The 11,411-nt window shown below is 38.1% G+C and overlaps 1 protein-coding gene across 1 annotated transcript in view; it reads right to left on the reverse strand.

Moving 5' to 3' along the window:
- ROBO2 (roundabout, axon guidance receptor, homolog 2 (Drosophila)) overlaps positions 1-11,411 on the reverse strand; it is a 623,567-nt gene that overhangs the window by 258,817 nt on the left and 353,339 nt on the right. The window contains exons 16-17 of the mRNA XM_009327889.1: positions 6,429-6,553; positions 3,437-3,608 (exon numbers count right to left, since the gene is read on the reverse strand). Of these exons, the coding sequence (XP_009326164.1) occupies positions 3,437-3,608; positions 6,429-6,553 (297 nt within the window). The remainder of the gene's footprint in view (positions 1-3,436; positions 3,609-6,428; positions 6,554-11,411) is intronic.

Consider the following 11,411-nt stretch of genomic DNA (forward strand, 5'->3'; position numbering starts at 1 on the left):
CTTCGGGAGCGGACACTCCTGGACTCAAGAAAAGAACTGCTGCTTCCCACTAAAGCCTCCAAAAAGTCTGAAGATCCCGTTTTCTCCTCTAAGGTCAGAAATCAGTCCTTTGAGAAGGGAGGATGTGAGAGCAAACTGCAGAGAGCCTGGGGAGAGCTTTCAGTGGACTGTACGCTCTCCCTCTCTTCGAGGGGAAGGTACAATCTGTCTCCAAATTACCTTCTAAAGTTTGCAGTCTGGCTGTTTGCTCTTAGCCTTCAGTGCCTAGCAATTACAACTGCAAAAGTAGTAATTCATTTAAATGTCAAAATAACATATGGTTTGAGAATTCGATGACTGAAAAATAAATGGATACAGATGAACATTACCCACTGACGTTTGATAAAATTAATATAATCGGTGGGGTTTGGGGAAACAAATGGCATTAATTTTGTATTTCTTTATATAATATTTAAGCAGAAGTAATAAATGCCATCCAAGGTACCACTGTACTATTTCATATACTCCAGGTGTTTCTGTAACAATGCTGTCAGTTCAACTAATTAGAACATAGACAAGGGAAGTGTGCGACCTGTAACGCTCCATTGTTCCTGAAGACAAAACCATAATGAAATATAATGTCTTCCTCCCATTGGAGAGTAATGAAGAACAAAACTAATTTGTCGGACCAAAAATTAATTAGACACATCAGATTCGATTGTACCTATTACTGTGAAAGTTTGCAGCTGTTCCTCATATTATTATGCCAATGATGGAATGTAAGAGTGAACAGGCCAACTGATGAAGAGAAATAATAGCTATACCATTAACCAACATTGCCGTTATCGCCAATTTTATTTCTGGTTTTCCAAGTGAAATTTTTTAGCATATCAATAGTGATCATAAAAATTTTATTCTTGATTCTCTTTGAGTCTTCCATATAATTTGTCAACGTCCTGCTTGAAGTATGGGCACAGGATTCCTGTAACAGTGACACAATTTCTAACTAAAGAAATAATATACTTCCTACTGCTCCATATTCTCCTGGTTTTACTTTCTGGACTGTCATGGGTCTCTTCTCTAGAATTGGTCTGGGAAGTCAGTAGTTGATTATTCACCATGAAAAACAGTTATTTTCAGAAACAAAAATTCTTCTAAGAACAACTTATCCTATATTTAAGAATAACATCTTCTTTCTTTTTATACACTGGACTCCGTATTTCATGACAATGAAAGTCGTACTGTCTAGCAACATGGCTTAACTCTTCTGCATCACTGACCTACTCTCCACATAATTCAGCATTTCTGCAGTTGTTTGTTCTGTTTGCAAGCTGTTAAATAGTATAGCTAAGCACCAGGCCATATAGGACTCCATTATAATGCAGTCACTCAATAATGTTTTCCCATTCGTGATGATATTTTGAGGTTTATTCATTAGCTCATTTTTAATCCGTGTAATTTCTTTTTTTTTTTTTAGTTTACCTGAGAAATCCATTTTTTTATTTTATGTTCTTGATTCTCAGTCAAACATTGAGTGGTACCAACTCAAATTTTCCAGAAATGGTATCAGTTAAACGCTGTTACCTTTATCAAACATATTTACGGTCTGAGAAATAACTGCCAGCAATTCATAAGCAATAGAAAAATGGGACCTAAAGAAAAGGGAGATACAGACCATACAAGTAATAACTACATCCAGCTTTGGGCTCCCAAAAGGGAAAACAGAAATGAGAACAGAAACACAACCCAAACAGAAAAGACTCTCCTTTACTTTTCATGCAAAGGACTCTTAAATGTGCAAAGATGCCACCAGACAGACTTGTTGAAGCAGACATTCTGGGAACATTTAAGGAACAAATAAGTATCAGTGTAAGTTTAACAATGCAAAATTAACTCGCTAAATGCCAAATAACTTTTTTCTTTCTTTTGTACTTTATTTGCATCCTAACATCCCTTTCCTCCTTCCTGCAATGATACAGATCTCTCCACATTTAACTCTTGATTATACTAGTCATTTTTTGTAAGGAAAAAGTCAGGATGAAGGGCTGTACCCAGATGCAGGGCTGAGCATTCTGGGAATCATCCAGCAAAGTACTTTGGTGCAAGTTTAACTCACAACACGTTAAGTGACACAAGGCTATTCACGTGCTTAAAATGCAACATACTTAAGTGTTTTGCTGAACAAGCCCAGTGTGTTTAGTGCCTAGCTAGATGGACTCGCTAGTGAAATAAGAAAAAGAAGTCCTGCTCACAGCGAATGCAATGACAGACTAGTGTCACAACATCAGTTATTTACACAGAGGTCCAAAATTCAGGCCTGTTAGATGACAGGTTTCTTGCCTTTTCAAAAGTCAATTTATTGCTTTCAGTTCTAGAAAACTCCCCCCCCCACACCTCTTCTTTGGCATTTCTGCGGCTGTCTTTTTCTAAAACCAGTGCTACCTTCACCTCCACTCTTATATTTACTTCTCCAGTGACAATATATTCAAAGCTGACATACCACAATTTCTGTTTTGATGCATTGGGAACCTGAATTTCATTAAACATTTAAGCAATGCTTAGGGGACAGCCTTTTCTAAAGGGCTACACGTAACAGAATAGTCCATGTTTAGGACACTGTGTTGATAACATTTTCTAGAAAGAAAATATTTAATAACAACAAAAGACCCACAAACAAGCAAAAGCCCATTTAAGTAGATCATACAAGTAAAAGCAACAAAATTCCTGTATTGCGCACTCAAAAGAGCTGCTGCTCTGCACAGCTCAATTCAGTTTTGCTAAATATGGTTACTTCTCCTATTCTTACCCTTCCCATATTGTTCCTGCCTTTATATTTTATAGTTGAGAAGAATTTCAGAAGAAACAGAATCTGTGTTTCCCTCAGGTCAGGAAATTAATTCAGCATGGAAACCACTACTAAGAAACAGTCATTTCAAAGGCAGGGATGATAATACTACCTTTGCTCTCTATTTGGACTAGAGGCCACTTATTCTTTGACAGAGGAAGCTCGTCTGCTTGGGATACCTGAGAAACACTGACTTCAAATGTTCAGAAAACCAACTGTAAATAGTGCCTTAGGCACCAACGGTACGAGTAAGGCAATATTACAGTCATCTGAACAGGAGGAAAAGGGAGCTTGAGCTGTTAGTTCCATAAATCCGTCAACACGCAGAAGCGGTAAATTCATAAAAAAAAAAAAATAAAAAAAATCAGTTTCACTAGATAATCTGCATTTTCTCATATGTCTTGGGAACATATTTCCCTCCATTGGCTGCGAGAACTCTGCACAAAGAGAAGACACGTCAGCAGGCAGTGGGATGTTAAAAGCTAACTAACTAGCTCTATTCAAATCTCGTCTTCTGCTCCATGGATTTTAATGCTTCCAGAAGTGATTTATGAAAGCGTTTCTGAAAGTCGAAACAGGCAAAACAAAACAACAAAACAGACAATCACTTACCGATTATTATGGGTTGTGGCTCACTTTTTACTCCCACGCCTGCACTGGTGCTTGCAGCAACTTCCACACGGTACTGAATACCTGGATATAGGCCACCTATTACTACAGACCGAATGGCTGCATCTACTGTTTTGTTGATATGAAATCGAGTCTCATTACCTAGGCACCAGATCTGGGACAAAAGTTGATGTGTTAAAAAATATGAAATTCTTCATACTCATAAACAATTGCGCTAAAAATGACATATCAAGGTATTGCACGACAATCACTTATTTTGGACTTCTTAATAATGTTACTGTCCAGGAGTAGCTGGAATTGGGATAATTTAGCTCAGCAAGCTATCCCAGATTAGCATAGGACCAAGCCAGCTGCAAAGATTGCAAATACCTCTCTGGATTCTGGCTCTCCATGGAGTGCAAATTCTGTGGTGACACTTCTTAGAAGCACAGACCAGAATCATCCAAGTGAAAAAGAGCCGTTACACGTTAATTGAAATCTTGTTCAGTAATATGATTACCACCAAACATTTCCTAAAAGAACCCCACATTTTTTTCATTCTTAATTTCACACTGAATAGCAAAAGGACACCAAATAATACAAGCACAGGTTGTATTACACTTCTTAAAGTACTAAAGAAGAAACAATTTTCAAAATTCTTTTCAATTTCCTTTCACTGCACAACAGGGATATGTGAAATTTCTGAAATGGGATAAGTACAAACTCAATTTTTACTGCTGCTTTTGTGATTACTTACATAGTTCAGGAATCCAGAGATCAGTTCCTGACTCAATTACTCTCTAATTAAACAGAAAAAACACTCTGTAATCTCAATTGGCATTTTGCGATGAGAACGGTCTATGATTTCAGAGTGTTATGTCTCTCTCTTGCATTTTTCCATAGGCTTTTCCCAAGAAGTTTCAAAACTAAGACCTTTAGGGATTCTTCTTCAGTTAATGGTACCTGCATATACTGCTTCTGTATTATTAAAGAAAGCATTTACTACCACTCAAGAAAATCAATGCATAAAGATATCACATGTACACTACATAATTATAATAGCAGAAGAAAGCACTATTGGTGGAACCACTGTCAGCAACCAACTGATGTGTCTAAGCAACAGCAATGTTCTCTTTACCCTTATTTTTGACCCTGCTCAGTGTTTTATCACACCTTATCTTTTTTCTGTGAAACACTAGGGAAGATTTGGAGGGCAAAAGAAACCCTTGTTTTCTAAGCTCAAGTAGATCTTATTTGCAGGCCAGAATGCATTAGGGTGAGAAACTATTGCATTCATTCTTTCACTCCTTGTCTGTCCTGGTCTTAGGTTACAGCAGCTATGAGATGCCCCCAATTAAAGGCATTTAATTCATAACTGAATTTGCAGGTACTCTGATGCTTGAAGTGGAATCAACAGATCTACATTCAATTTGTTAGAAAATGTACTGTGAAACCTCAGCAGCCATTTTATACTCAAGAAAGTATTAGACTCTTTGCACTATATTCACTGTAGCCAGCTCACTAATCAGACAGCCACCTAATCTAACACAGAAGGGATGTAATAGGTAGTGATTCCAGCTGGTTTTATAAACAGCCTAGAGGTCTGAGCACTCACCTGGAACACGGCTTTTATTAACCATCAGCCCACTTTGTTTCATATCTACATATTTTGTGGTTTACGAATGTGCTTTTCTTATTTGCCTATAAGACCTTGATGGTTAATATTGACTTATATTGGGGTCAGTATCAAGATTAATTAAGCCAAAAGATAATTATTAACTGATATGAAAATGAGATCAATAAAATACTGGGATTAATAAATCTTGATATTGACTAAAAGCAAAACAAAAGAAGCGCTATGCTAAACATAAATACTGTGAGCATTTACTGCATCCCTCTGACCAAGCAATAAGCTGGAAGAGGTCGAACCATTAGTTGATTTAAAAGTCAAGCACTTTCTCCCTTCTTGATGCTGTGTTCCCTCAAGGTACAACAGGGGGAAAAAAATACTTATTTTTGTGTGAAATAAGCTGCATTCACCACTTCCACCCTTTGTGGGACTGTCAAGAAAACTGCCCTCTATTTCAATTAAAAATTTCACACTAGGTATAGAAGCCAGCCACAGCAAAGTTATTTAACAGTTTGTTCCATGGTCACAAGCCTGTGACAATGCTGAACCTTGCCCAATCATTTTCTCCGTAGTCCTCCACCCCAATAACATACTGTACTTCTTCCATGTTGTGAAAATATACTTGTGCAAAAGTGAGCTTAGAGGGGAATTACAGACTACAACAATATTTAAGATGATATATAAGGAGTGGATACTTCGAGCCATCATAGCCACAAAGAAGGAGAAAATACAACCAATGCAGGCAACTCTCACATAACAAACTCTGGATATAGTAGTGGTGTTCAACCTGTTCCTCAGAGCAAACAAGCTAGCACTTGTGAATCTTGTTTCACAAGTGATCTTGATTCACAAGTTGTGAATCTTGGCAGAGATAGTACTGGGAAGAAGTCTTGTATTCTCCCAGAGCCACAGTCCTTGACTTTGACCTTGAAGTGTTAGGATTAGCATTTTTGCAGGGGAAAGAAGAGGCATCTTTCCTGCCAGCTTTTCTGCCAGATTAAAGGCACTCTAAGACAGGGACTTAGAGAGTGTCTTGAGAGTGCAGAAGCCCTTAACAAAAAAACCCCTTCTTCTCATTCCACAGGAGGGAAAAGGAAGAAAGAGAAGCACTGTAAACTAGCTGGCAATTACAGCTCTCTTCCAGATCTAGCTCATGGTATTTTTGCTTTTAATATAACAGTAGTACTGCCTAAAAAAAAAAATTTAAAAAAAAATCCATAAGCAGTCAGTCCCCTTTCTCCACATAATTATATGGGCAACTGTAACTGCTGTCAGAGTCTAAATCCATAAACAGCGTTATTGTTCTGTAATTCAAGCAGGCTCTTTCCGTAAACACACAACCCTCCCATTAGACATCGTTTCTACCTTATACTCCTGGATGACTCCATTTTGGTGATCTGGAGGGGGAGGATCCCAGGAGATGCTGATGCTTGTACTGTTGTGGTTTCCAACTGTCAGGACAGTAACAGACTGAGGAGGGGCACTTGGAGCTACACCAAGGAGAGGGAACAAACAGAAGCAAGACATTAATCCATTTGCTAGAGCACAAATTTTGCTGAAACAGTGTAAGAGCAAGCAGACAGCATACAAAGTTCACACTCCCTGCAGGCCTAGGTATGCACCTTTTGTTAGGCACTGACAATTTTGAAAAATGCCTTTCTGAAGAGAAGCATAGCACTGAATGGCAATGTGGAATTTGTGGCAATGGAGAATCAATACAAATCACTCTTAATTTATTTATATTTAGCATTTCTTAAGTTTGCATTGGAATTATTCTCACACTTGCATTTGTTTTCCATAATATGCATGGATAGCTATAGATATATCAACTAAGCCATAATGTGAGGCTGTTTCACGTGGCCTGAAAAGTGTTTTGATGCTTCTTTCCTCACATGGTCTAATAATAATGTGAGCACCAGACGTTTAAGGATCTTTTTTTACTTCCTATTTGTTCTCCAGGAAGACATTAACTTAACAGGTTTAAACACAAAACCTTGCAACTCCTAGGTGGAAAAGGGTTAAAGTGTTCAGGGCTTTACATCAAATGCCAGTGAACAGGGGAGGTTCTAAGTTAGATCAGATATATAACTGACCCTGTGACCCTTAAGAAACGCAGCAGCTGCAGGTTGGCTAGATTAAGATACATATATATATATATATAAAAAAGTATATATATATATATATACTTATGTACTCTTTTCCCTAGGCAAATTGCTTTCCCTTCAGAGTCCTGTTCAGTCCAACCATCCACAGCTGTTTGGCTGGTCACTGCATATCAAGGCCGTACCTACAAGACAATTGCTTGCCAGCCCTGCTACGTTGGCTAGAAGTGTGGGGAAAAAAAAGAAAATCATAGCTGTTAGTGATCAGAGCTATGTTGGCAAAGCCCCTCTTGCAGCTACACCGGCAGCAGGGTGCTTTTGTTGCTCAGGACATGTTGTTTGGGAAGTGGTGCAGCAGCTCTGCTATGGAGAAGTCCCCTCTGTGAGCATCTGCTGCATCTCCACGCGGGGGCTCTCCCACCATAGCTATAGCTGCCACGGCAGAGGACTGTGGCCTATGTCCCTCCTCAGCCAGTTAATACTTCTTGCGGCCTGCCTTCTCCCCTCCCTTACTTCTAGGCAAGCGTTGAAACTCCACCACAGTGGCAAGCTAGGTCACCAAAGTCGAGTGTATTATATTAAGGTATACTCCCCGGGGAAAAAAATTATTGATAGCAGCTGCACTGAACTGGTCCTGGGATCCATCTAGTCCATTTACTCCAGTCTGTCTATCCAGTCTTCAACAAAACTAATAGCAAGAGGCTAGGAAAAGTGTGAACTAATAAAGTGAGAACATAGTGATACCTCTCCAGGACAATTTTCCAATTCACAGAAGCCTGTTGCTTAGACACTTTCTGTTCCAGGGCGGTGTCTTTGCGCTTAATAACTCCTTACGGAATTTTTCTTCCACTTTCCAATCTTAAAACATTTAATACGAAATATGGAAGCTTATTTTGAAGACTTACAGTAGACCTTGTACCAGAACCTAAAATATTTATCACTCCCTCCTGCCCCAGTTTCAAATCTAGATAGCCCTCTGGTTTTGGGCATCTCACATCGTGTGTCACAGCTCCCTGACGCCAGTCCCCGGGTCTAGAGAATTCCTATCCAGAGAGGACTCCCCTTCACTGCTAAGCTCTATGGCAACATAGGACTCTAGTCTTATCTTTAACAGATATTCCTGACTGCACGAACATCCTTGGACCACGCTTCTCAGAAAAGCAAAGAGCCACTAGCTTCTTTGTATTAAAGTCTGGCAGGTTTAACACAACTAAACACAGCCACAGATATCAGGAGTATTCAAGTTTCCTGAGTCAATTCAGATTTCCTTATTGTTCCCCATGGCCTCTTTGAGACTGGCTATGTTCCCACTTCGGATGCTTCTCAGCACTCGACCTGGCACAGGCTCAAGGACCTGAGCTCAAATCCTTTCCCTGATAACCCTGAAGAGTTGGAGTAGCCTGTTGCAGGAATCACACAACTTAAAACTAGGGTATCAGAGGTAGGGAGAAGGGACCATACAAGATTACATCAGAAAAAAAAAATTTTAGAGGAAAAAAGACACATGTATTACTGTCCTATGAGGCTGCACTTTTTGACAACTACATTTTCAGATGCTGGTTCAGCTGCAAAGCAAATAGTGCTTGGTAGAGTCCTTGTGACCTTGAATGACGCAGAGAAACGGTGTACTGGAGGGGAGAAATGAAGCTGTATTGTGGACAATTTGACTCTTAGCTAGCTCAAGTGAAGCACGGAAAGGTGGCCTTGGGCTAATCCTTGCAATCGTGCAAAGCATAAAATTGGTGAAGTTAATAGTTGCATTGCGTATTTTATGGCAAGCGAAATAATTTGCCACACAGTAAAAAAATTAGCATTTTAAAAGACTTCAAGTTATTCAATAACAACAAAACCATGAATAAATGTGTGTGCGATATTAAATAGAACAATATTTTACATGAAAATAATAATCATAAAAATGGAAAAGCTTAACATTGTATAACATTTTTGTTTTTCAGTACAATGGAACAACTTGCTGAAATGTATTTACTTTCATCCTCAAACACAAAGGGCATTCCAAAATATAATTTCTTATATACACCTACCTGGAAACACAGAGAGGGAGAGCGAGAGAGGAGAGTAAATGCTAAAGAAATGTGAAATGAATGCTGTACTCTAACATTTAAAGAAAACCATACTGTATTCATTTGTCTTTGCATTTAAACTGCATGAATATTCTAGTTAATATTCTACCAGTGTGTCTTTTTTTTTTTTTTGAGGTTATATGGTAAGTTTGAAGCAAAATTAAAATTGCAGCTGATGAATGCAGCTGAAAATATCATTTTAAGAGCACTAAGGCAAGAAGGAATTGACAGACAGCAGCTGATAAAAACTAAGGAGACTTCCATTACCGACTGTCATATTTTTGTGGTGACAAACAATACGCAGAACAAATACTACTCCACAAAGTTATTCCAAAAGAGATTTAAAACAGTGGATGTAATTGGGAAAAAAAAAAAAATCTAACTTTAGAGCAAGTGTGAAAGAAATAGTGAAAATTATAAAATATTTTATTTAGCTCCTTTTCCTATGTGTATACACATATATGTATATAACAGTTCTGCTTCCTCTCTCTGATAATATCACTCTGTAAGCTGGCACCATGATATAAATTAAGCCACTTGCCTGACACTGCTGCAGTTATTAAATAGACCGCATTGAAAAATAACAGTTTTAAAACTGTTTTCTCATTTCCCTTGCTGCTGGCTTGTGGAGAACACCTTGCCTGCCTCTTGACAGGTCAATTATTCCAGTGCTCAGCTTCTTCTTACAGATATGAAAGAACCCAAATCGCTGCTCATCTTTTCCAGATGCAGCCAAACAGATTGCCATTTGTTACCTTCACAAGGCCAAAGAGGCAGGAGATGGATGGATACTGAACTGTGACAAATGTCTGATCTAGAGGAAAAGTCTAACTGCAACAAAATTGATTTTTGGAGGTAGGCCTCAGAAGTAACATTGCATGTAAAATTCAGTCCAGCAGAAAGCTGCCACTACCTTTTGGTCGTACTTTGCCTTTACCAGGGCTATTTGTTTTGATGTCGCAAAAAACTTCCAATGTGCGTATCACTCTTCCAAATTATTTTCTAAAAATAGCATAGCGGACATTTTTTAAAAGTCAAGTCTAAAAAAGCTCATTTTCGAAATGGAATCACAGGCGACACAGCAAGTGGGATACCTTTAAACAGACTGCCATCTTTCTTCATTGGATGAGAAGCAAACCACTGTCGTTAAACATTTAGCTCATGTTATTTTTGAAATATATGAATACCAATATAATTACAAAGATAATGTGAGGAATTAAAGGAAATATCTGTAGAACTGCATCTACTGAATGTCTTGATTTTCTCATGGAAGTACAAGCAAGAGGAAGAATTATTTACAGGGGCTGACATTTGTCTGGTGATAATACTACGTGTTATAGGCTGATTTTTTTTGAGAGAGATACTTGTAAACAGACACCTTGAAGGTTATATTAATCTACAAAGCGGATCCTAGGCTGTGAGTTATACATATCTGTAGGCAAGAAAAGTTTTTTAAATCTTCACTACGTGGAAAGTTATTCCACATGAACAAAGTGGCCTTTAAAGTAGGAAATCACCTGACAGGCTCTGCTAGGAGCTGAGGTTTATAAAAGAAAATGTCATTCCTCAACTGTTTTATAGAAATAGACAGGTTTTTCTGTAGAAATCTACAGAAAAAGATAAAAATCTTTTCTCTTTTTCAGTAGTTCTTAATTTACCTTTAACAAGAGATAGTTAGATGAACTAAATAAACAACAAAAATCAATTGAAATTGGACAGGAAGAAAATCTGCTAGTGAGGGGACAAAATCCTCCGTTTTAACTCTAGAAAAGCAATTTCACCTGTAGAAAGCTTTTTTCAATTTTCTTTTTTTTTTTAAAGCTCTGTTCAGACTGCTGCAAAGATATTCTTTACCAGCTGATTTAGGCTTTATAGCCTGAACAAAGAAATGGGAACCATAAACTCCCAAATTCCAAATCAGACTTGAACAATGCCTTCCTACACGCTCTTCTACGTGTTGACACTGAATTTCCTCATCTATAAAGTATGAACGGCAACCAAGTTATCTTCAGGATTACTTACTTGTTGGGCAATAATCATAAAATATCAAAGAGAAAAGTGAGTAATGAGTGACTCCATTCTAGAATTAAAAAGTACTTGGCAATCAGCACTAAATTAAACCTCAGGAGACTACTGTAAGTGATTAAGATGCATCTGCAATAGGA

The sequence above is a fragment of the Pygoscelis adeliae genome, unplaced genomic scaffold (assembly GCF_000699105.1).
Source record: "Pygoscelis adeliae isolate BGI_AS28 unplaced genomic scaffold, ASM69910v1 Scaffold14, whole genome shotgun sequence".
Classification (NCBI taxonomy): Eukaryota; Metazoa; Chordata; class Aves; order Sphenisciformes; family Spheniscidae; genus Pygoscelis; species Pygoscelis adeliae.